This window comes from Leptodactylus fuscus, chromosome 1, assembly GCF_031893055.1.
Source record: "Leptodactylus fuscus isolate aLepFus1 chromosome 1, aLepFus1.hap2, whole genome shotgun sequence".
NCBI classification, from domain to species: Eukaryota; Metazoa; Chordata; class Amphibia; order Anura; family Leptodactylidae; genus Leptodactylus; species Leptodactylus fuscus.
Genome location: NC_134265.1, coordinates 192978207 through 193004368, shown reverse-complemented (window position 1 = coordinate 193004368; position 26162 = coordinate 192978207). Strand labels below are relative to the sequence as shown.

The window sequence follows — 26162 nt, the reverse complement described above, 5'->3', positions numbered from 1 at the left end:
CAAAGCCATGCATAGTGATTGACAGATGTGAATGCCCAATCTCTGTCTATGACATAGAAAACTATATATCCTCTATTCTGTGCTACCCAAGTGTCTGCTTGAAAGATTCCTTCAACTGTATTATTTTTGGGTTACCAGCAGTACATTTATAAATTCCATCAATAATTAATTTATATGATTTATATGCAAGTCGCAGAAGGGAACATCAATGGTTAAAGTCAGCTGAATGAAGCCTGCAGGGTTGTGTTATGCACAGCAATTTTTTTTTTTTTTTTCAACATGGGCAGATCCATTTTTAGATGTCTGCTATGGACATCCTGCAGTAGATTTGACCCATGTGCTTTAGATGAACACTCCACATAGTGAACCACAGCTAAAAAAAAAATTGTATTTTTGCACTATTTTTCTTTCCCTATTAAATCAACTGGGAAAACGCTTGTATTTACACAGCTAAAATTGACATTTCAAAAAAGCAGCTTTTCCGCAGCGCTTATTTTTCTGCAATGTGTGGATTGGATTAGCCAGAATCTCAACCACTTTGCTGGTACTGTAAAATTAAGCGTTTTTTTTCCCACTGCGTTAGGATATTTTGGAAAAACTCCATTGCAGGTTTTGATGCACTTCAGAAGCAGATGCAGCAGGAAGGGGAAATGTAAGTTTTCCTCTATATTTTCCAGGGGAGGGGTTTTTTTGCGTCTCTGGCACTTTTTTTTCCTCACCAAAATGCAGCATGTCCTAGGTCTGGCAGTCAAACTGTGAGGAAGATCTATAGAAAGGACACAATGTCGATCACTTGACTTAAAAGCGCAAAAAGCAGGTATATCAGCGAAAAGAAAAAGAAAACCTAATTGCAAACACAGTTCTCAACTACCTTTTCAGGTCAGTGACCTCCATTCCCAAAACCTCATGATTAGGAACAGTTTATCTTCAGATATGATATCACAGTTTTGTTAGTGGTTAATCTTTTCACTTGGTGGCTGAATACTAAGGGTAAGTTCACATAGGTTTTTTTGTTCAGGATTTTGAGGTCGTATCTGCCTCAAATCCTGACCAAAAAGACGGCTCCCATTGAAATCAATGGGAGTCGGTGACTTCTTTTTTCCAGGAGTCGTTTGTTCCAGCTCCCAGAAAAAAGAAGTGACATGCTCATTCTTTCAGGCGGATTTGCCTCGCAACATCCACCTGAAGACACCTTCCTCCCGACTGGAGCCTAATACGGAGCAGAGTGCGCAACTGGATGCCAGTGCACTGCACCAGCATCCAGTCACAGCTACCTGTATTTTGGTCAGGAACCTGAGGCGGCCTCCGCCTCAGGTTCCGGGCCAAAAAACCTGTGTGAACTTACCCTAACTGTTCATAACTGTGAGATGCTGGGAATGAGATGAGATGGAGGTCAGTGATCTGAAGAGGAAAATGGGAACTGCGTTTGTTGTTTGAAAAGGAGTACTATAAGTATATACTATAACATCTAAATGAGTGTCCTTATACTGTGAGGCAAAGGCCCCACATAGCAAAACGCTGCAAAAAGAAGGTTTTTCTTCGGCAGCGGTTTTTGTTTTTTTTGTTGTGTTTCACTATATGGAGCCTTAGGCAGTATTTGTAAGTCAAAATCAGGAGTGGAACAGAAAAAAGCAAAAAGGTACTGTCATGGTCGTAAGTGTTGGCATCAGTGAATTTTTTCTAGAAAATTAAGTACTGTACTTCTAGAAAATTACACGTTTTGTTATATACATGTTTACTTCCTTTGTGTGTATTGGAACAACACACAAAATAAAAAAATGACCAAAAATGGGCTGGACAAAATTACTAGACCTCTAACTTAATATCTAGTTGCACACCCCTTTGGGGAAAAAAAAATATCTGTAATCAATCACTTCCTATAACCATCAAGCTTCTTACAGCCAACTAGAACTTTGGTGCAGTGTTCAAACTTCTCCAAGTCTCTCATATTTGCAGGGTGCCTTCTCCCAACAACAATTTTAATATCGCTCCACAGGTTTTCAATGGAATTTAGATCTAGGATTTTGGTTTACTCACATACATTTTGGCAAATTGCAGTCTAGCTGCAGGACAGTTTGAATTTCTTTGGAACTTGAATGAGGCTGTTATCCACCAGACTATTCTGCGTTGCAACCTTTCATCAATTTTTCTCTTCTGTCCAGGGAGATTGGCTACAGCGCCATGGGTTTTAAAATTTTTGATTATGTTGCACACCGTGGACAAAGGAACATCAAGATCTGTGGAGATGGACTTGAGATTTCCAAAATTGTGGAAAATTATCAACAGACAGTTATCTTCTCCCATTTCTGTTCTCCATGCTTAATGTGGCACACACAGACACATAATGCAAAGACTGAGACAACATCTCGCCATTTTATCTGGATTCAGGTGTGATTTAATTTTTTTTATATTGCCCACACCTGTTACTTGCCACAGATGAGTTTGAACAAGCATCACATAATTGAAAAATGTTTTTCACACACCCACAATTTTGAAAACAATTTTGTCAATTTTTGGAACTTTGTGTGAAATTATGTCCAGTTTCTCTTTTTTTTTCCTGTTTTTTTGTGTTGTTCCAATACACACAAAGGAAATAAACATGTGTATAACAAAACGTGTAATTACAATAATTTTCTGGGAGAAATACTTCTTTTTTGTTAAAATTCCAGTGGTGCCAAACTTACAGACATCACTGTATAATGGAAATAATTTGTACGTCTTACATATTTTGGACTCACACCTGATTTTGCCTTACAAACACTGAATACAGTCATGTGAAAGCAGCCTTAAACAATTCAGACATTAGGCCAACCCTATATACTGCAACATTTCCATTACTTGTGAGAATACTTTTCACACAGTCTTTTCTTAATTCCTGAGATGGCATCCAGAGTCACAATCTGAGAAACGCCCAACTAAAGATATATTCTCTGTTCTATGTGGTCACCTGTCACTGGTTTCTTTTAGGTAGCATCTACCACATTGTCTTAAATGCCACAAATGATGACAATATATTAGGTTACCTTAAGAAGACTGTAATAATTTTGTAATATGTGGTATGGGCCACAAATCCTGTCCCTGCAGCAGCTCTATTGACTTGAACTTACTGCAATGTAGATTCCTGTGATGCTGCTAGTATGGGTAAGTTTAGGTCATTAGATGGTCAGGAAGGCAAACCACTGACACAAATAACTTATTCTTTGAACATTTTCTGCGGATTAATCTTTTATATGTATTTCCAGGATTAAAAATTGATTACCTATACTTGATATTGGTTGGGGTTCAACCTGCAATAATCATTTGATCAGCTCTATTGATAGCCCATAAATATAAAAAAAAAATGCCTGGCCAATCTCTTTAATGTTATTTGCTAATCTGCATATTATCTGAAACCACCAGCCCTGTATGTAGCAATTTATTTAAGCTGCATATCAGCAAAATATGATTGCATGTATTAGGCTAGTATCCCAAAACCACAATGTTTGTATGAACATTTTCAATTCTCTTCTCTGCAATCCATATTATAGCTATCACTAAGAAGGATTATCCCTGAAACCCAAAGTAATTGAGATGTGTGCCCATGTCTGATTTTAGTGCAGACAATATCATTATCCTCTCCCCTTTTTATGATAAGTACCTTGAATGAAACTGGTTAGGATACAATACCTGTGTCTACAAATATTCCTTTTCAGAGAAAGGTAACAGTCCAGTTATGTATTTATTTAAGGCATTGACATGGCAGACCCCAGGTTTTGTGGGATTTTATGTTTTTGCCCTGATAAAGTTGGTTTATAATGTGGAAATGCACAGTGAATTTACTCTTTATTCTCTCACCATATGGAACAGGTCTTGCTTGTATTACATGGACATACATCTAATCTGGTGCACAGTTCTCATGTTCCTTTTGGTTTTGTTTCATGGCTTTTGTTCCTAGTTAGAAATTGGTACAAACTACAGAGAAAAGAAAAATTCTAGTTTCAATTAGAATTGCAGCGGAAGTATAGTAATAGCAAGTAAATGTGCTGGACTTGGACCTGGTTTTTCTACCTTTACAAGCTGCCTGAGCTAGACAACCTACATTATTTATGGACGAGAAGCCAGTAAATAGAATGACGAGTGGCGACTGTTACACTCCAAGCTCCTCTGTCTCTCATTAGGTGTTAGGAATGGTCCAGCTGCCATCCCAAATCCCACTAGATAGACAATCACAATCAATAGTTTAGTCAGAAGCTTCCATCCAGCCTTTAGTTTCCTTCTAACAGTTGGGAGAGCCCCAAACGCAATTCATTGAGCTGACAGATTTTTATATCCAGCTCATCTCCGGCTCTGCTGATTTCTTCCCGTATCCTGTCTCTTTCTGAATTTGTATCTTTCAAGCTCTGCTCCGCCTTCTGCAGCTCTTTCTCCAGTTCTTGGTTTCGATCCTCCAGCTCCTGCCAAACCACAGAGTAATATAAGGATTCAAAGATATTCTGCAGTCATTGACTTACATGGTAATGTAGGCTGAGAAAAGACACAAGACTAGTTCTAACATTTATCAATACACAGAGCTGAACATTTAAATCAGACAGGATGATATAAAATCTTTATGCATCTCCACTCCAATATATACAGTGCTTTGTAAATGTATTCAAACCCCTTGAACTTTTTCACATTTTGTCACCTTACAATCACAAACAAATGTATTTTCTTAAGATTTTAACTGATAGACCAACACAAAGTAGCAAATAATTGTCAAGCGGAAGTAAAATAATACATGGTTTTCAGAATTTTAATCTAATAAAAATCTGAAAAGTGTGATGTGCAAAAGTATTCAGCCCTTCTACATCAGTACTTTGTAGAGCCGCCTTTTGTGGCAATTATAGCTGTAAGTCTTTTGAGGTATATCTACCAGCTTTGTGCATCTAGACACTGAGATATTTTGCCCATTCTTCTTTTCAAAATAGATGAAGCTCAGGCAGATTGGATGGAGAGCTCCTGTGAACTGCAATTTTTCATGTCTTGCCACAGATGCTCAATGGGATTTAGGTCTGGACTTTGACTGGGCCATTCTAACACATGGATATTCTTTTCTCTAAACCATTCCACTGTAGCTCTGGCTGTATGTTTAGGGTCATTGTCTTGCTGGAAGGTGAATCTCCTTCCCAGTCTCAAGTCCTTTGCAGCCTCCTACAGGTTTTCTTCCAGGATTCCTGTATTTAGCCCCATCCATCCTCCCATCAACTCTGACCAGCTTCCCTGTCCCTGCTGAAAGAAAGCATCCCCACAGCATGATGCTGCCACCACCATGTGTCACAGTGGGGACGGTGTGTTCAGGGTGATGAGCAGTGTTTCTTTTCCGCCACACATAACGTTTTGCATTTAGGCCAAAAAGTTCAACTTTGGTCTCATCTGACCAGAGCACCTTCTTCCATGTTTGCTATGTCCCTTATATGACTTGTGGCAAAATGCAAAGTCTTTCTTTCAACAATGGTTTTCTTCTTCCCACTCTTCCATAAAGGCCAGATTTGTTGCAGGCACGACATATAGTTTTCCTGTGGACAGAGTTTCCCACCTGAGCTGTGGATTTCTGCAGCTCCTCCAGAGTGACCTCTTGGCTGCTTCCCTGACCAGTGCTCTCCTTGCTCGATCTGTCAGTTTAGGTGAACGGCCATATCTTGGTAGGTTTGCAGTTGTAGAATACCTTTTCCATTTTTGATGATGATGGATTGCACAGTGCTCCTTGGGGTGCTTAAAGCTTGGGATATGTTTTTATAACCTAACCCTGCTATAAACTTCTCCACAACTTAATATCTGACCAGTCTGGTGAATTCCTTGTTCTTCATTATGCTGTTTGTTAACTAGTGTTCTCTAACAAACCACTGCCTTCGCAGAACAGGTGTATTTATACTGACTGGACTCTATTAACTAATTAAGTGACTTCTGAAGGCAATTAATTGCACTGGATTTTATTTAGGGGTATCAGAGTACAGGAAGCTCAATACTTTTTAGTTGATTAAAATTTTGAAAATCATGTATCATTTTTGTTCTAATTCACAATTATCTGCTACTTTGTGTTGGTCTATCACTTAAAATCTCAAAAAAATACATGTACATACATACAAGTTTTTGGTTGTAAGGTGACAAAATACAAAAAAGTTCAAGGGGTATGAATACTTTTGCAAGCCACTGTAGTGTTCGGTGTAAACATTGTATTAAAGGGGAGTCTTCACTGGGATTCTTCAGAATAGTGAATTCAAACTGCAAATGCAGAGATATCAACCTAGGAGAACTCTTCATAAGCCTATTTGTGAGTGTCAGATTGCCGCAAACATGGGGGTGGCCTTTTCAAGGGGCGTGGATAGCTATATATATGTTCAAACCACATATAATAATATTGGACCCAAAATAAAAAACAATAGTGTAATTTTTATTTATGACATTTTTTCAGCAGCTATCAAAAATAATGGTTATGCTACAATAATAACTGCACTAAACACATTGAGAAAAGTTGCCAGTGGGTAAATAATCAGCGTGCACTGAATGAAATATATGCATAGAGGCGACCGACCGCTCTTCATGCTAATGCACTGTTTATTAACCATGTAACTGTGACAAATGACATTTTCTGTGTTCATTAGCAACTGCTCAAGGTCAGCAGCAATGCAACAACTTCTCACTTCTTCAGATAAAATCAAAAAGGACAGAAAATTGTGACATTTAAAAAAGAACATAATTTCTACATGAAACAAAGGCTACAGAAATCGTATATATGTTCCCTTATACAGTCCTATGAAAAAGTTTGGGCACCCCTATTAATCTTAATCATTTTTAGTTCTAAATATTTTGGTATTTGCAACAGCCATTTCAGTTTGATATATCTAATAACTGATGGACACAGTAATATTTCAGGATTGAAATGAGGTTTATTGTACTAACAGAAAATGCGCAATATGCATTAAACCAAAATTTGACCGGTGCAAAAGTATGGGCACCTCAACAGAACAGTGACATTAATATTTAGTACATCCTCCTTTTGCAAAGATAACAGCCTCTAGTCGCTTCCTGTAGCTTTTAATCAGTTCCTGGATCCTGGATAAAGGTATTTTGGACAAACAATTCAAGTTCAGTTAAGTTAGATGGTCGCCGAGCATGAACAGCCCGCTTCAAATCATCCCACAGATGTTCAATGATATTCAGGTCTGGGGACTGGGATGGCCATTCCAGAACATTGTAATTTTTCCTCTGCATGAATGCCTGAGGATTTGGAGCGGTGTTTTGGATCATTGTCTTGCTGAAATATCCATCCCCGGCGTAACTTCAACTTCGTCACTGATTCTTGAACATTATTCTCAAGAATCTGCTGATACTGAGTGGAATCCATGCGACCCTCAACTTTAACAAGATTCCCGATGCCGGCATTGGCCACACAGCCCCAAAGCATGATGGAACCTCCACCAAATTTTACAGTGGGTAGCATGTGTTTTTCTTGGAATGCTGTTTCTTTTTGGACGCCATGCATAACGCCTTTTTTTTATAACCAAACAACTCAATTTTTGTTTCCAAAATGAAGCTGCCTTGTCCAAATGTGCTTTTTCATACCTCAGGCAACTCTATTTGTGGCGTACGTGCAGAAACGGCTTCTTTCTCATCACTCTCCCATACAGCTTCTATTTGTGCAAAGTGCGCTGTATAGTTAACCGATGCACAGTGACACCATCTGCAGCAAGATGATGCTGCAGCTCTTTGGAGGTGGTCTGTGGATTGTCCTTGACTGTTCTCACCATTCTTCTTCTCTGCCTTTCTGATATTTTTCTTGGCCTGCCACTTCTGGGCTTAACAAGAACTGTCCCTGTGGTCTTCCATTTCCTTACTATGTTCCTCACAGTGGAAACTGACAGGTTAAATCTCTGAGACAGCTTTTTGTATCCTTCCGCTGAACAACTATGTTGAACAATCTTTGTTTTCAGATCATTTAAGAGTTGTTTTGAGTAGCCCATGATGCCACTCTTCAGAGGAGATTCAAATAGTAGAACAACTTGCAATTGGCCACCTTAAATACCTTTTCTCATGATTGGATACACCTGGCTATGAAGTTCAAAGCTCACTGAGGTTACAAAACCAATTTTGTGCTTCAGTAAGTCAGTAAAAAGTAGTTAGGAGTATTCAAATCAATAAAATGATAAGGGTGCCCATACTTTTGCACCGGTCAAATTTTGGTTTAATGCATATTGCGCATTTTCTGTTAGTACAATAAACCTCATTTCAATCCTGAAATATTACTGTGTCCATCAGTTATTAGATATATCAAACTGAAATGGCTGTTGCAAACACCAAAATATTTAGAACTAAAAATGATTAAGATTAATAGGGGTGCCCAAACTTTTTCATAGGACTGTATGATACATTCATTTCTCAGAGCATCTGGCTTATTCATATGACAAGGGCATGTAGCTGGGGTGGCAACAATAAGCATGTGGCCTGCTGCTGGTTGTTCGGAGAGGGCACCAACAAACATGTGCCTTGGTGCAGTTTGTTGTAAGGGCTATCAACAAGCCACTCTTATGTGTTTAAATACAAGGTAAGGACGCATTCACACGGAGGAAAATGGTGAGGAATTTGGTGTGGAATTTCAGCGCTGAAAAAAAAAAAGCCTTTCATTGACTTCAATGGGATCCTTGAACAGAAAAAGGAAACCATTGAAGTCAATGGGAGACTTTTTTTCAGCGCTGTGAATTGACCCTAAGGGTAGTGAACCTAGGCATTGCCACGGGTGAAAGAAAGCCTAGCTACAGTTCTGCATATTCTTGCCCAAGTATCCTTTTTTATTTTCTTTTAAATGAACAGCATATGGACCTATATACTTCAGTGAGACTACAAGGAATATGCAAATAAGTTTTCCTTGATGGACAAAGGAGAACTGTTCCTCTTGTGCTACCATTTTGGAAAGTAGCTCCCTATAGATTCATTTAAGATGGCTAAAGATATGACCAGGGATTAAACCCAAACTAACTTCAAAAGGAAGATATTGCTTTACCTTAATTCCCATAATTCCATAACCTGTAAAGCTCAGCACACCTCAAAAGGTAATCTGCAAAGACTGTCTCCTAATTCGTTTACATGGAGTTTTTTGGTTGAGGAATTTGGTCAGGAAACTGACTCAAATTTCTCCTCCAAAAAACGCCTCACCATACAGTCCTCTGGTGAGGCATTTTTAGGAGGAGGAATTTGAGTCAATTTCCGGACCAAATTCCTGACCAAAAAAACTTAGTGTGAACAGGGCCGCCAATAGGCCAGTACTACTGCTACTGGCGTCAGGGGCCCGGCCAAATTGAAAAATGGGGGGGCCCGGTTTTGGACCGCTACCGTGTGCCGACCCCTGGTGCCCGCAGCAGTCATTATATGTCCGATTTCAACTCAGATCTGCGTCCAGAGGACGCAGATCTGAGTTGAACACATACGCGGCTGAAGCAAGGAGCTGAACAGGTCAGCTCCGTTCTTCACCGCTGAATGCCGCCTACTGGCTGTGTAGACGCGATGTGATGACGTCACATCGCGTCTACAACTGTGCGCCAGTAAGAGAGAGAGGCGCGGAGAGAGCGGCGGGGGAACGTGGAAGAAGGTAAGTGTAATGTGTACTGAGGTGGAACGTGAAACTGGGGGCAGATGAAGGAAAGGACGGCATGACACTGGGGGCAGAGATGGAGAGGACGGCATGACACTGGGGCAGAGATGGAGAGGACGGCATGACACTGGTGGCAGAGATGGAGAGGACGGCATGACACTGGGGGCAGAGATGTGGAGACATGAATCTGGGGTCAGAGATGGAGAGGACATGAATCTGGGGTCAGAGATGGAGAGGACATGAATCTGGGGGCAGAGATGGGGGGACATGAATCTGGGGGCAGAGATGGGGGGGGACATGAATCTGGGGGCAGAGATGGGGGGACATGAATCTGGGGGCAGAGATGGGGGGACATGAATCTGGGGGCAGAGATGGAGTGGACATGAATCTGGGGGCAGAGATGGAGTGGACATGAATCTGGGGGCAGAGATGGAGTGGACATGAATCTGGGGGCAGAGATGGAGAGGACATGAATCTGGGGGCAGAGATGGGGGGACATGAATCTGGGGGCAGAGATGGTGGACATGAATCTGGGGGCAGAGATGGAGGGACATGAATCTGGGGGCAGAGATGGAGGGGACATGAATCTGGGGGCAGAGATGGGGGGACATGAATCCGGGGGCAGAGATGGTGGACATGAATCCGGGGGCAGAGATGGAGGGACATGAATCTGGGGGCAGAGATGGAGGGGACATGAATCTGGGGGCAGAGATGGAGTGGACATGAATCTGGGGGCAGAGATGGGGGACATGAATCTGGGGGCAGCGATGGGGGGGACATGAATCTAGGGGCAGAGATGGGGGGGACATGAATCTGGGGGCAGAGATGGAGGGACATGAATCTGGCGGCAGAGATGGAGGGACATGAATCTGGGGGCAGAGATGGAGGGGACATGAAACTGGGGGCAGAAATGGGGGACATGAATCTGAGGACAGAGATGGAGGGGACATGAAACTGGGGGCAGAGATGGAGGGGGGACATGAAACTGGGGGAAGATGAAGGGTGTATATGAAGCTGGGGGAGAGATAGAGGGGGGACATATGATTTACGGGTGACTGTAGGAGGATTATACTGTGTGCGGGCACATGAAAAATTAATGAGAATGGGCGGAGTCAACATAAAAGTGGGCGGGGCTAAATTTGCCGCGGCACGCAGAGCGCGCCGCACATTTTGTCCCTCTTTCGGTTCTTCAAAAATTGGGAGGCATGGCTACAGGGGGCAATGGAAAGATGTTAGAAGGTGGACGGGGGCATCAGGTGTGCGGCACTGCGGAGAGGGAACTGGGGCAATAATATATAAGTTTTTAGCTGGAGAACTACAAAGCACACAATACCTCCAAAGGTATGTGTGCTTTGTATTAATAATGATGTAGGGGCTGCTACTAGCATAGCAGCCTGTTTGGGGGTGGGACTTTCACTTTAAAGGAGTGTTCACATTGCGTTTTTGGCCTCCCTTGCCGGGATACATTGGTAACCAGTCACAATCAGCTACCCACTTATCCCTGCACAGAGAACTGCAGGCCCCCCTTTTTTTTTTTAATGGCCAGTTCTTCGTGCAGGGATAAGTTGACAGCTGATTCTGACTGGTTACCAACGTATCCCGGCAAGGGAGGCCAAAAACGCAATGTGAAAAAGCCCTGAGGATTTATTAAGAGGGCTCTTATAAATGGTGTTGGCTCTCTATAGGTGTTGTCACACGTAGCAGATTTTACCTGCAAATAGAATCTGATTAAGCCTTGTAATGCTGCTAAATAAAGGGAAATGTAATATATAATTGGTATGTCGCAAAATAAAGTAGTTTTAAAATGGCGGGGGGGGGGGGGGGTTATAACCCTAAACTGAATCCACCATATGCAGTACTGTGTGAGCCCAGCAATTACTGGATAAACACTGCTGGAAAATAAAATAAGAAAGAGCAGTTATGGCGTTCTGGACCAAATGTAGATGAGGAAAAACAAATAAAAACAACTACAATCAGAGGAGATGTCACTTGTGAGTTGGAGAATATAGCAGTATATCTTTTTTTCCTGTACCTACATCTGATCAGTACTGACCTCTTTGGGACAGAAGTTGAGTGGAGGATTCATATACATTGAAGTTTGAGTATGGCTCTTTCAAGACCCTATCAATGCCCCTGCTCATAGTGAAGATGCGTGCCCGTCGTGTGCATGCACCAATTTGTCCCTGGCTCCATGTACCCTTGGTTTACTTAATGTTCCAAGGTATCTCAGCAATAAAGTTCCTAACGTAATAGTTCCTGTGAATGAGCTTTCTACATAGAGTATTGTGTACTCTGATTACCGTTGACGTCTGCCTGTTTACCTGACTTTAAATCTGCCCTGACTTCAGATAAGTGTCCCTGTCCTGACTTACTGCCTGCATACTGTTACATACTAATTCTGCCTGCCCTGATCTCAGTTCTCCCATTGAGCACATCTCTGCCTGTCCCTTCAGTGCTATACATCAGTGTCTCTTGACCCGCCGCCTCGGTTAGTTGCTACTGAACAGAGATTATTCCAAGAACTAGCGACCTGGTGGTTACCTGCAGTGAAGTCCACATCCCCATACAGACAGTAAAGGGTGAAAACCAGGGCACCACTTACAAAATACCCTCAAGAGTATCCCTAATCCGTTCAGTGGCATAGTGGGTCACAACTCTATGTTTTAGGCTTGGCCTCTTTACATGGATGAAAATCCTTCAAGTACTGAATTTTGGTAGTAGAAGTGCTAGTTTTGTTAGTAGGGGCTAGGGCCCAAGAGGACCTGACTAAAACTGGTGGCCAGAGTGATTGCTTTATGTTTGGTAGGATGTACATTCTGCTACACACAAACATTTTAAGGCTTGAACACCTTTGCCCATGAAATATGTTGGTGTTAGGCAGCAACTCTGAAATTGTTGTGTATAGTTTTGAAATAGAGTGCACTTTTGGTCAGAGGGGGACTTAATATTATTATTATTTTTTTTTTTTATTGTACACTATGGAAGTTACTGTTACCAGTGATCTGCACAGACTTGCAGAGAAGATGCAGACAGACACCAAACACCCCCTGCTTAAGCAATCCCTGTGATGTCATTCTGGAGCAGAGCCATCAAAGAAACCATGGAAATCAAAAAGCTGATCACCAAAACATCCTATAGGATTACAATGCTGGTTCTGCACAAAAGGAGATTCAGAGAATGATGCTGTCTAAGGGTCCGTTCACACAGTGTAAATGCGCGTGTATTTTGACAAAATACACGTGTAAAAAATACACGTGTAAAAATCAGACTCCCATTGATGTCAATGACATTTTACACGTGTATTTTGACGTGTTTTTTTACACGTGTAAAAAAAATGTCATTGAAGTTGATGGGAGTCTTATTTTTACACGTGTGTTTTTTACACGTGTATTTTGCCAAAATACACGTGCGTTTACTCCGTGTGAACGGGCCCCTATGGTTGCACAAAAGTGGGCTTTGATAAGTTTTAATAATAGAAGCCAACAAGGCTATGTATGGAGACTTTTTAATGAAGTTCATTTCATATATTTATATATAGAACACTGTGCAAATGCTTTTTGTGAAAATACGGGTTTCCTCTGAATAAAACTATAGATTTACAGGCTGAGGTAGTGTATACAATTGGAGATTCAATAAGGAATGCAGCTGCACCTACTGTACATACAGGACATATATATCTTTCAAGATAAGGGCATGATTTGTCCACATAGCTCCCATTCACACATACACATACATATTCAAGGACTTGCTCAGTACTGCTTTTTACAGAGATCACAGTGCAGAGAGAATACAGTAAACTGCTCCCCCTCATCCAGTGACTTTTCCCTTCCAACAAGCGAGAATAACAGGGAGCCAACTGTGTATCCTTCAACAAAGCACCAGGGCAAAGCATTTCCATGGCAACCTGCAGCATACTGACAAAGAGAATCCACGCTGAAACATACCCTCATGTTGGAAATACTACATATACTGTAGTGTATATAATGCACAGAAATGTATTATATATACCTAGAAGAGATCTAAAAAGGTTCAAAAGAATGGTATGTATGTATTAAATTAATAGAACAAACAAAACTAGTTAACTGTCAAAAAAAGAAACTACATCATCCAAAGCCTGTATAACAGACTGAGGCTGCTAGTGGCATCACAATGCTATATGCAGTCCGTATGGGAAGAACAGTGGCATAAGGCATACTTAATAAGGCTATCTTCACTTTTGCGTCGTTTGTTCTGTGTTTCTGTTCTGTCACTGCTTTCTCTAATCATCTGTGTTGATAATCTGCTGTCTTGCTCAGTTGCCAATGGATATGACCATGAAAACAGGAACTTTATGTACTTTGGAACCCAGCCATGATTTCCTTATTGTGGTCAGGTCCTCATCTCATGCATACACTGTCTAAGTTTCTACATTCATTGTTATATCCATTGGCAACCAATAAAGATAACAGATTGTTACCATTGTACGATTAGAGATGTTTACAATTCTGCAAACTTTTTAATTAAATATATTTGCAAAAATGTTTAAACTTTTTAAATTAAACTTGAAGTTAAACTTTTTTAAATTAAACGTGATAATGTTCATGGGAAAACCCCTTTAGGTCTGTGCATGGGCATGTTGTTAGACAATAATGCTCATACACACCAATAAACCAATTAAAAAACCCATTTCATGTCCTCTAAGATCAGATGTGCTATATACCATTGCAAAGCTGGCAGTGAGCTGAATTCAGAGCACTTTGAGTTTTGCTGATATCTGCCCCAGTTCTAGAGGTATCTGTGCCTTTAGTTTTGGCTACCAATATCACTGCATTGTCAGAAGGACTGCCTTCACAGTTGAGGGTCATCGCTGAGCCGTCACCTCCTTCACAGTACATAAAGTGTCCCACTGCCCACTGACGACATGGAGCTCTGAGGCCTGCCCCTCTGACAGTGCAGCATATTGGTAGTCGAAACTAATGGCACGGATATCTCTAGAACCAGGGAAAATACCGGCAAAACTGAAAGTACGCTCTGAGCTTTGCAAGAGAATAAAACACTCCTGACCTTAGAGGACATGAAAGGACTTCATTAAAGAGGGTCTTTCACCACTTCAACCAGTTCAAGTTCTTAGCATCTGTTAATAAGAACTACTCAACTGATTCCAGGACAGTTGGAATTTTTTTACTAACCTCAACCATTCCCAAACAACAAGTGCAGTTAGTTTCGATACCTGATGTGCTCATGCATATGCAATTTTATATACCGCTAGAAAGCAGACAGTACACTGAATTCACTAAAACGTAGGATGTAAGCACAACAGGAGAGTTCACCATCAATGAACATTTTCTTACTTGTAATTTCTGCAGTAGCTCATCTCTTTCACTTTCCAGCTCTGTAAGATCAGGTCTTTCTCCTTTCAATAGAAGGATCTCCTACACCGAAAAAAAAAAAAAAATACACTCATATTGGTGTAATCAATACATGCTTTTGATTTTAATTATTAATATTTGGTCACGCACAGCAATATCTATTTTAAGGCTTGGGTTGCATAATTTCTTTGACCATAACACAAGTTGGATTGCAGTTTTGCCCTGATCGCATTGCTTTCTAATAAAAGGTTGCTGCAACCATGAGGCAAAGATTAAAGATTCACATACCTAAATTGTGACATAAATTGTTAGCCAGTAATGCTTTCAGTAGATGTGATGCATGCAGAGAAAAACTCTGATATTTGACTTTAGGCTGAATAATGGCCAATCCTTTATACTTCTCAACTGCATATACCATCATTACCCATTCTTTCTTTACTATATATAAAGGGAAAAATAGTGTAGTACCGTGTTGGCCAGAAAAACCCATAAATATTTCATACTTGTGTCAAAAAGACAAACCTGTTGTAGGTATGATACCTTTATTGGTCAGAAAATTAACATTTCAAAGGTTTCAAAGCACAGAGGCTCCTTAAGGCTTTAACAAATGAATGACTGAGAACTCAGCACAAGACTTGCATGATGCTATCCAAAGGCAATTAGTTCATGAGGTGTGATTATGGGGATAATGTTCCTCCTTAGGTGTGTGGAGACTTATACAGCCATAGTCGCTCCACTGTAAGGGAATATGGGAGGAATATGCAAATCTGTCTCCCAAGATGTAAATATAAAAAACAAAAAACTTGCGAGTCTTCAGTAGGTGATACCTTTTTTAATAGCTAACTCATAATGATGACAGAATATGACGTTTCGAAGCTCTCGGCTTCTTCTTCAGATAGATCTAAAAACACTTTCTAAAGGCTGTATATTTATGTACAACTGGACACATAGGGATAGGATTTCAGGAGGGAGGGGGAAGAGGCTTATTAGTATATACATATAAATATAAACAATTCACAGTTCCCAGGTTCTTTATCTTTATGGCTGTCTAAGTTCAGTGATTTGTATAGAATGACATGAACCCATGTGATGCATTCATTCCATTATCCAAAGTGGTAAATAGGGTCATGCACCTGGCCTCATAAACCTGTCTCTGTTTCCTTGATTTAAAATTCCCTCTTAAAATCAAAATTTTCATGTCATTGGTGATATTATGATCTTCCTGGCAGAAATGTTTTGGCACGGGAAGGTCTATTCTTTATTGTTTAATTGTATGGCAATGTGAATATGGCGCAGTGTAGAGAGAACTGACTTGGTAGAAGTGAGAGGCTGAGAGACCAGATTATGGGGATAATGTTCCTCCTTAACCCCTTCCCGCCGATGGCATTTTTTGATTTTCGTTTTTGACTCCCCTCCTTCTAAACCCCATAACTTTTTTATTTCTCCGCTTCCACAGCCATATGAGGTCTTAATTTTTGCGGGACAATTTTTTCTTCATGATGCCACCATTAATTATTCTATATAATGTACTGGGAAGCAGGAAAAAAATTCAGAATGGGGTGGATTTGAAGAAAAAATGCATTTCTGCGACTTTCTTACGGGCTTTGGTTTTACGGCGTTCACTGTGCAGCCAAAATGACATGTCCCCTATATTCTGTGTTTCGGTACCGTTCCAGGGATACCAAATTTATATGGTTTTATTTACATTTTGACCCCTAAAAAAAATTCCAAAACGGTGTTAAAAAATTTTTTTTCTAAAAGTCGCCATATTCCGACGGCCGTAACTTTTTTATACATAGGTGTACGGGGATGCATAGGGCGTCTTTTTTTGCGGGGCCGGGTGTACTTTTTAGTTCTACCATTTTCGGGAAATGTTATTGTTTTGATCACTTTTTATTCAAATTTTTATCAGAATTAAAACAGTGAAAAAACGGCGGTTTGGCACTTTTGACTATTTTTCCTGCTACGGCGTTTACCAAACAGGAAAAATATTTTTATAGATTTGTAGAGCGGGCGATTTCGGACGCGGGGATACCTAACATGTATATGTTTCACAGTTTTTAACTACTTTTATATTTGTTCTAGGGAAAGGGGGGTGATTTGAACTTTTAATACTTTTTATATTTTTTTATATTTTTTTTTTTTACTTTTTTTTTTTTTTTTCATTTATTAGACCCCCTAGGGGTGTTGAACCCCAGGGGGTCTGATCACTAATGCTATGCATTACAATGCTAATGCATTGCAAAAAATCATCATCTCTTTTGCAGGCTGTATACACCAGCCTGCAAAAGAGAGAATTTGCAGACCGGCTGGGAGCCTTTAACAAGGCTCCCGGCTGTCATGGCAACGTGACGTCGGCCCTGGAGCATGCTCCAGGAGCCGGTGATCCCTGCCAAAATGGCGGCGCCCATGCGCCGCCGGGGAAAATGGCGCCTCCGGCGCCTTTGACAGCAGCGCCGGAGGGGTTAATGCCTCCGATCGGTCCGGGGACCGATCGGAGGCATTAGAGCCGGTTGTCTACTGCTTAAAGCAGTAGACACCCGGCGGCTATGACGGCCGTCCGGCTCCCGGGCAGTCGCCATAGTTACAGACCCGACACGCGCCGTACTATTACGGCGCATGTCGGGAAGGGGTTAAGGAGAAACCACCTATTAGGTGTGTGAAGACTTATACAGCCATAGTCGCTCCACTGCAAGGGAACATGGCAGGAATATGCAAATCTGTCTCCCAAGATGTAACAAGTCAGTTCTCGCTACGCTGCGCTGACGAGGTCCAACCAGACCGAAACAGACGTCCGTAGCTGAGAAATTGACTTGGTAAAAACCCCACATTATGCAGTAAAGGCTTCTGGGAAAGTGGGGCATGATGTTCAGGATGCTTCCTATAGAGGGCAGCATAACAGAGGCACTGTCTCCCTGTTTACATCTTGGGAGACAGATTTGCACATTTCTTTCATGAGATGTGTGAGAAAGTGACAGGGAAGGTTCAGGAAGGGCACTATGTCTCCCCCAGATTCCTCACGTATGTGTGGTGAGTGAGGTTAACTCAGGGCTGTAGCAAAACCTCACCTGTAAGCTTAACCACTTCTTGTCCTAGAGTAGGAAGGAACTTTCAAGCACAGGTGGGAGCTGGACCTCATTAAAGGGCTATAAAGCCTGACAAGACTTCAATCCTTGGCAGTTCCTGGGGGAGAGTGGAGGAGCCAGGTTCTGTCCCTACAGCCTGACCTCTGGTCAGAGACCAGTATGAACCACAACCTCTGTTTAGTGTTGTTTTTCCGTGTGGCTGAAGCAAGCCACACGTATAATTAGAGTACTTCTGTTTAGTTAGCACCTCAGCCGAGTACGTTTTGAGTTATTGTTTTTTGCCTAAAGTTAAAGAGGACCTTTCATTAGATTGGGCACAGGCAGTTCCATATACTGTTGGAAAGCCGACAGTGCACTGAATTCAGCGCACTATCGGCTTTCCCGATTTGTGCCCCGGGTAAAGTGCTATCGGTCCCGGTACCGTAGCGCTTTACAGTCAGAAGGGTGTTCCTGACAGTCAGTTAGGTACATCCTTCTCTACAGCAGCGCCTATCGCGCTATGCTGTGTGAGCGGGGAGGAACGCCCCCTCCCCTCCTGATAATACTTGTCTATGGACAAGCACTGTGAGCAGAGGGAGGAGGCGTTCCTCCCCCTCACACTGTACAGCGCAATAGGCGCTGCTGTGGAGAAGGGCGTCCCTGACAGACTGTCAGAAACGCCCTTCTGACTGTAAAGCGCTACGGTACCGGGATCGATAGCGCTTTACTCGGGGCACAGATCGGGAAAGCCGAATTCAGCGCACTGTCGGCTTTCCAGCCGTATATGGAACTGCCTGTGCCCCATCTGATGAAAGGTCCTCTTTAAGGCTTATTTATTTTTTGTATAATGACACAGGGTGATAGGAGACCAAAATCAACTGTATACACAAAGGGCACCCACAAAAGTAAGAACTGTCCCTTAACAGGACTAAAATATAACTTTTAATATTCTGATTAAAACCACAGGTGACATCATTCCCCCAGTAAAATAAATAAAGTATCCCTTGTTCAAATTCCTGTCTGGGATCCTAAACAAACCACTGATATATTATATATTATATTATTATTATATTATATACCGTATTTTTCGGACTATAAGACGCACTTTTTTCCCCCCAAATTTTGGGGGAAAAGAAGGGTGCGTCTTATAGTCCGAATGTCGCCCGGCATCCGCTGTAATAGAGAGGCGGAGCGAGTGATAGGCGCCGGCACAGGTGCCGGGGCCTGAGACATCGCTGCGCTCCTCTGCCCTGCATGAAGCCAGCGGCGGGGGGACGGAGGAGCGGAATAGCATCGTTCCTGCCGCTGCTGGCTTCTTGCAGGGCAGAGGAGCGTAGCGATGTCTCAGGCCCCGGCACCTGTGCCGGCGTCTATCACTCGCCGGCATCTGCCTCTCTAGTACAGCGGATGCCGGGTCAGTATTGGCGGCCCCTTCTCCCCCGGGGCCGGTCCCCACCGGCTCCATAGCTGTAAAGTTGCAGGCCGGCTCCTGCTTGGTGATATCGCAGGAGCCGACCAGTTCGGGTGACAGCCAGGAGCCTAATGAAGGCTCCCAGGCCTGTCACTGCTATATTCGTATTGCGGCTGGGTCTATGACCAGCCGTAATAGTAATATACAGAATGTCCCATAGACAGCAATACAGTTGTATTGCCGTCTATGGGACTTGCAATCAAATGTCTGCAGGTTCAAGCCCCTGGGGGGGAATAAAATAGTAAAAAAAAAAAAAAAAATCTTTAAAAATATATAATAAAAAAATGAAATAAGTAAAAGTTCTAAATCACCTCCTTTCCCTAGAATATATAAAAGTAGAAAATCTTATGTCAAACACATACACATTAGGTATCCCTGTGTCCGAAAATGCCCGGTCTACTAAAAAAAAACAAAAAAACACTCTATGAGTCCCCGTACAGCTGCAGGGTCACCTGTCAATGTGGCCTTGCAGCTGTTGCAAAACTACAGCTCCCATATATTAAATATTTTACAATTTTTTGCTTCAAAATTTTTTTTCCCTATTTTCCTCCTCTACAATATAGGTGCGTCTTATAGTCCGAAAAATACAATTATAATATACAATATATTATATATTATATTATATATATATATATTTTATATATGTATTTACTCAATCAGGAATCAAGGTTCATGTATCCAATACAGGGGAAGTCACATGCATGTCCCCTAGTCATGAATTCCCATTCTATATCAGTGGTACAATATAGCGCCTGCATGTTAGGATGTATGGATACAGGGAGTGGCAACAATGTGTCTGCGCACTAATGAGATCGGACTAGAAAGTATTGTAATGGGGCAGATAAAGAAGATGCCGTTCAATCGGTATGTGAAGCATTCTCCCCCACAATTCCTAACTCCAGTCACTGTGCTGATATAACCACAAAAACGAAAAAAAATGTATATTCAGCTCACCCTCTTATGATCATCTTCATCATGCTGGTGTGCACGAAAGCAGGCGGACTTATACCAGTTGGAAGTATTCGGAGACGAAAAAAGAGATAGGATCCAGCACCAACCAGACGATATATAAGTAAAATCTAGCTTTTATTCCATGTCCATAAAAGGATTCACATGACAAGCATGGAAAGTAGGAGTAGATACATAGTTGTACAGCAGCTACGCGTTTCGGAACATAGTTCCTTCCTCATGCCATGGACACGGAATAAAAGCTATATTTTACTTATATATCGTCTGGTTGGTGCTATATCCTATCTTTTTTTTTGACCGGAATGATATAGACCAATCATTCTGCCTACACCACTCCTATACCAAACCTAGTTATAACCTTTTCTTTGCCTCTACGCGTTTCACTTTACTAACGATAGAGCTCATCAAGAGGATTCTACCTAATATAATCCAGTTCCTGGAGCCCGTGTGGTAGGCTCCATTTCTTGTAAGGGATTGAAAAGATTATACCTATGATTGGTCTATATCAGCACAGTGACTGGAGTTAGGAATTGTGGGGGAGAATGCTTCACATACCGATTGAACGGCATCTTCTTTATCTGCCCCATTACAATACTTTCTAGTCCGATCTCATTAGTGCGCAGACACATTGTTGCCACTCCCTGTATCCATACATCCTAACATGCTCAGGCACTATACTGTATCATTGATATAGAATGGGAATTCATGACTAGGGGACACGCATGTGACTTCCCCTGTATTGGATACATGAACCTTGATTCCTGATTGAGTACATCAGTACTCAGTTGTTTGTTTAGGATCCCAAATAGGAATTTGAACAAGGGATACCTTATTTATTTTACTGAGGAATGATGTCACCCATGTTTTTAATCAGAATATTAAAAGTTATATTTTCGTCCTGTTGAGGGACAGTTCTTACTTTTGTGGATGCACTTTGTGTATACAATTATTTATTTTTTGCCAGTTTTGCCAAATAAACATACAGGGTAAAATTTGTTGATACCTGATTTTTGTGTGTCTGTCTCTTGACTGTCTGGGTCCGCTGAGCCTACTCTCCCACAGCTGATACTATAGTAAGGTATATTAGGGTAATAATACTGAGATTATCGGTGTGAGAACTTAGAGGGTTTGGGGTTTGCAGCCATCTGGAGTCAGTCTGATGAATTGTGTCCATGTAACAGCTCATAAATCCAGGTGTTAGATTGAGTCCTTTTGTCAATTATCTAAATTTTATTACAGTATTGGCTTGAATTTTTTTTTTCCTCTCTTGTTCTTGAAGAGACCTTTTTTAGAATCAGGATTTTTTTTTTTTTTTTAAATGTAGATTGTGAGCCCCATATAGAGCTCACAATGTACATTCCCTGTCGTCAAACAGCAGCACAAGTGGAGTATTCTGCCCCTGTGTGCTGGTAGGACAGATGGAATTTTTAATTCATTAACCAGCACAACCTGGCCCTATAAGAGGGCACAAGGACCTCCCACCTGCGTTTTTTTCTGTCCTGTGATGGTGGGACAAGTGGAGGAGGCCTGTGTGGTCTCCTGTATGGTTTGGAAGAAGGTGTTTGCAAACCTTCTCTTCCTTTCCTTTTTTCTTTCTTTCAGAGAAAGATTGAGGTTTATATTGTAGTCATATTTTCAGTGCTGCAGTTTGATTCATTGCCAGCAGTAAGGTAAGCTGAATCCTTTTTCAGCTTTTCCTTTTGTTTTAGTGCAGCTTGCACTAATATCTATTACATATTCCCTCCAATACCCATCATACCAGAGTACTGATGGAAATAAGACAGGACCAAGTCCAGGCAACTGCCATAATACCATTCTGGCCAGGAGGACTTAGTTCGCCCAGCTCATAGGCATGAGTCATGGCGTATATTGGAGGCTTCCCCCTCTCCCAGACCTGGTCACTCAAGGAGGTCAGAGATGCCAGGTTCTGAGGAGATTCAACCTGACAGCCTGAAGGTTGACCAGTCCCTATTAAGTCATAGCGGGCTGTCAGAGGCCGTCCTGAGAACTATCTCCTGCACCAGAGCGGAATCCACAAATAGGAGCTACCGCAGAGTCTGGAATGTCTTCAGAACCTGGGGGTCGGAGCATGGCATAGGAGTGACTGACCCCTCTGTGGAATCAATACTGGAGCTCCTCCAGGACGGCTTAGACAAAGGGCTATCTCCAGCAACCTTGAAGGTACAGGTAGCCGCTTTGTCCGCCTATCTGAGGAGGCGTTTATCTCAACACCCCTTAGTGAAAGGGTTCCTTAGGTGTGCAACAAGAATTAAACCTTTGGTGTCAGCCCCCGTTCCCCAATGGGACCTTGGGATCGTGTTGGCGGCTTTATGTGACCCACCGTTTGAGCCACTGGAGGAAGTGGATTTAAAGCTGGTAGCATTTAAAGTAGCCTTTTTGCTGACGATGACCTCAGTTAAGAGGGTTGGGGAGCTCCAGGCCCTGTCATCAGAGGAGCCTTACGCCTCCTTTTTCAGTGACAGGGTTCAACTCCGTTTTTGCCAGGGTTTATACCCAAGGTACCCTCTTTGGCAAACCTGAACCAACTCATTTCGTTACCAACCTTTGTACTGGAGCCTTCCTCCCTGGAGGGAGTTAGGCTGCACTCCTTAGACCTGGGCAGATGTCTCTGGATCTACCTCGATCGGACCCTGCCTTTTAAGAGGTCAGAACACATCCTGATCAATCTAGCCGGGCGGTTTAGAGGTCAGAAGGCCTCAAAGGCCTCTATTTTCTGTTGGGTGAGGGGGGCCAGCAAGATGGCCTTATCAACTCAGAGTTTGTCCCCTCCTGAGTGCCTAACGGCGCATTCGACCCGGGTGGTGTCTTCATCTTGGGCGGAGAGGTCAGCAGTTCCATTAGAGCACATCTGTGCGCCCGCCTCTTGGTCCTCTCCCCTCACCTTTGTAAGGCATTACCGCCTAAACTCCCGGGCGTCTGTCGCGACGGCTTTGGGCAGTCAATCCTGACCTCTATGGGCCGTGGAAACCCTCCCTAAGTGGGGGGATTACTTGCTACCTCCCCACTTGTGCTGCTGTTTGACGACAGGCAAGCTGAGATTATAAAGGATAATCTGTTTTCCCTTAGTCATAACAGCAGCACAAGTCTCCCTCCCTATTACTTTTTGTAAATTATTGTTATGTGTGTTGTATAGATTATGTACTCTTGTATTAACACGCAGGTGGGAGGTCCTTGTGCCCTCTTATAGGGCCAGGTTGTGCTGGTTAATGAATTAAAAATTCCATCTGTCCTACCAGCACACAGGGGCAGAATACCCCACTTGTGCTTCTGTTATGACTAAGGGAAAACAGATTATCCTTTATAATGTCAGCTTTTTCCCTATCAGTATGTCTTTGGAATATGGGATGGAAAGCCATACAAACTCCTTGCAGATGGTTTTATGCCCTTGGCGGGATTTGAACACCAGGACTCCAGCGCTGCAAGGCTGCAGTGCTAACCACTGAGCCACTGTGTGGCCCCTAGAATCAGGATTTTTTACTTATCTGGAATGGGAAAAGTTTCATCTGGAACACATAAAAAAAATCATCATCTAATGCTAAAGCCATCTACAACCTTGTCCACTCCATACATTCTGACCTAATCTTCCGCTACCTACCCACAAACAACCTCCAATCCTCTGAAGACCTCCTACTCCGCTCTTCACACAACTGCCTCCAAGACTTCTGCCATGCATTTTCCATATTCTGGAACTTTCTACCATGATACATAAGACTGTCCCCCACAATCACAATCTTCAAGAGGACCCTGAAAACTCACCTGTTCAGGAAAGCCTACAACCTTGAATAACTTTGTTGCTACCACACCACCAACTAAACATTTTCTACCCTCAATTTCTATCCTAAGGAGAACAGAGGTTACAGAGGTTACACATGACCCTCAAATGAACATTTTGAGGAAATTTACTGCTTAACAACCAACATTTCATGGGGACAATAAAATAAATCATGTATTACCAGATTTGCCTCTCCTCACATATAAACAACCATCAATTTCATCAATAGAAGTGCCCTCATGTCACCATCAGTGACTTGCACATTACCATGGAACAGCAAAAAGTGCAAGACTTGTACTCCCATCATCAAGCACGGTCCACATAAAAAAAAAAAAATACAGCAGAACTAAAATATTTTTGGAACATTTTCATGTACATCCTCTAATATGGTTTCTTTGAGGGGTATAGTGAACATTTTGATCAAACAAATATTGTTTTGAAAGAATGATTACAAAATTACGTAAAAAATTTAATTTCCATTTTCTTCAAATATGTGTAATTTTAAAGGCAGTTTTTCTGCACACAACACATCAAAAAGAAGAAACACACACCCAAAATACATCACCCCACTTCTCCCCTGTATAAGGGCTTGTTGTTTGTGGGATGAGATGCATTTTGTAATGACACCATTTTTGGGTGCCTACAACTTATTGAATACATTTTACTCTTTTTTGCAGGCTCTATTTTTTTAAAATTCAATCCTAGCATTGCGTTTTACCTTTAAAATTTTTTGCCATGCAGCATACAGTATAAGTAACATGTTTCCTTTATTCTGCAGGTCAGTACTATTACGGCGATACCTCGTTTCTATTATATTTTTATGTGATACTTATTCTGCAGAACAAAAACACATTTGGGGACATAAATTAATGTTTTTTGCATTGCCAATTTCTGAGACGTGTAACATTTTTATTTTTTGTTTGACAGTGTTGGCTAAGGGCTTATTTTTTGCGGGACAACCTGTGCTTTTTATTGGTGCTGTTGTGGGGTACATATGACTTTTTGATCACTTTTATAGCATATATTGTAAGGCGAGATGGCGAAAAATCACTATTTCCGGCGGGTTTTTTTCCCGATGTTCACCATGTACATTAAATATTGTTTCAGTTTTATTGTACAGATTGTTACGGACGCAACAATACTAAATATGCATTGTTTTTATTAATTTTTAGGATTTTTTTAGGGAATTTGGGGGGGCTTTATAACTTTTTTTTTTTTTTTTCAAATACTTTTTTTTTTTCCACTTTTTTTCCCCCACTTTTTCATATGTCCCTTTAGGCAATGATTTCATTGCTGAATCAATATTATAGGCTGCGAGATACAGATTGCATGTGTCACGCAGTCTATACAGGAAGTCAGCCTATGTGTCAGCATAGGCTGACTACCACAGGTTCTGGCAGGATCACCAGGTAATGGGGGGGGATGTCAGGGTAGCCTGAGGTCACTGGCCAGACCCCAGGCTGCATAATACACATACCCAATCTCACCGGCACAACCCAATCTCACCGCGCGGGGGGGGGGGGGGGGGACAGCAAGATCGCGAAACCCCTTGGATACAACTAACACCCACTCCTTATGTTGGAACTGACAGGTTAAAACCTACCCTGACTGCCCAACGGATTTTTACTATAGGGCAATCAGGTAGGACCTGTCAGTGCCGACGTAATTTTCCTATGGGGTGGTTGTTAAGGCATTAAGAACGTCAGTGAGAGAAAAATTTGGGAATTCAAGCTTATGATAAAATTTGGATCATTGACAAACTGACTCAACCTGAAACCTGTACAGAATTAAATATAGGGTGGTGTGGGAAGAACACACAATTACACCATTATTTTTTTGAGTTTCGGTGTGTGGTAAAAATAACATGTTTACAATGCGGGTCAGTGTAAATTATACTGATACCAAATTTATA

General features: G+C 41.8%; 1 protein-coding gene across 2 annotated transcripts in view; it reads right to left on the bottom strand.

The window, feature by feature from the left end:
* Nucleotides 1-2024: 2024 nt before the first annotated feature.
* HOMER3 (homer scaffold protein 3) overlaps nt 2025-26162 on the bottom strand; it is a 125247-nt gene continuing 101109 nt past the window's right edge. For both annotated transcript variants that reach the window (XM_075280786.1, XM_075280778.1), the window contains 2 exons: nt 14935-15015; nt 2025-4433 (listed from right to left, as the gene is read on the bottom strand). In XM_075280786.1, the coding sequence (XP_075136887.1) occupies nt 4245-4433; nt 14935-15015 (270 nt within the window). In that variant the 3' untranslated portion in view covers nt 2025-4244. The remainder of the gene's footprint in view (nt 4434-14934; nt 15016-26162) is intronic.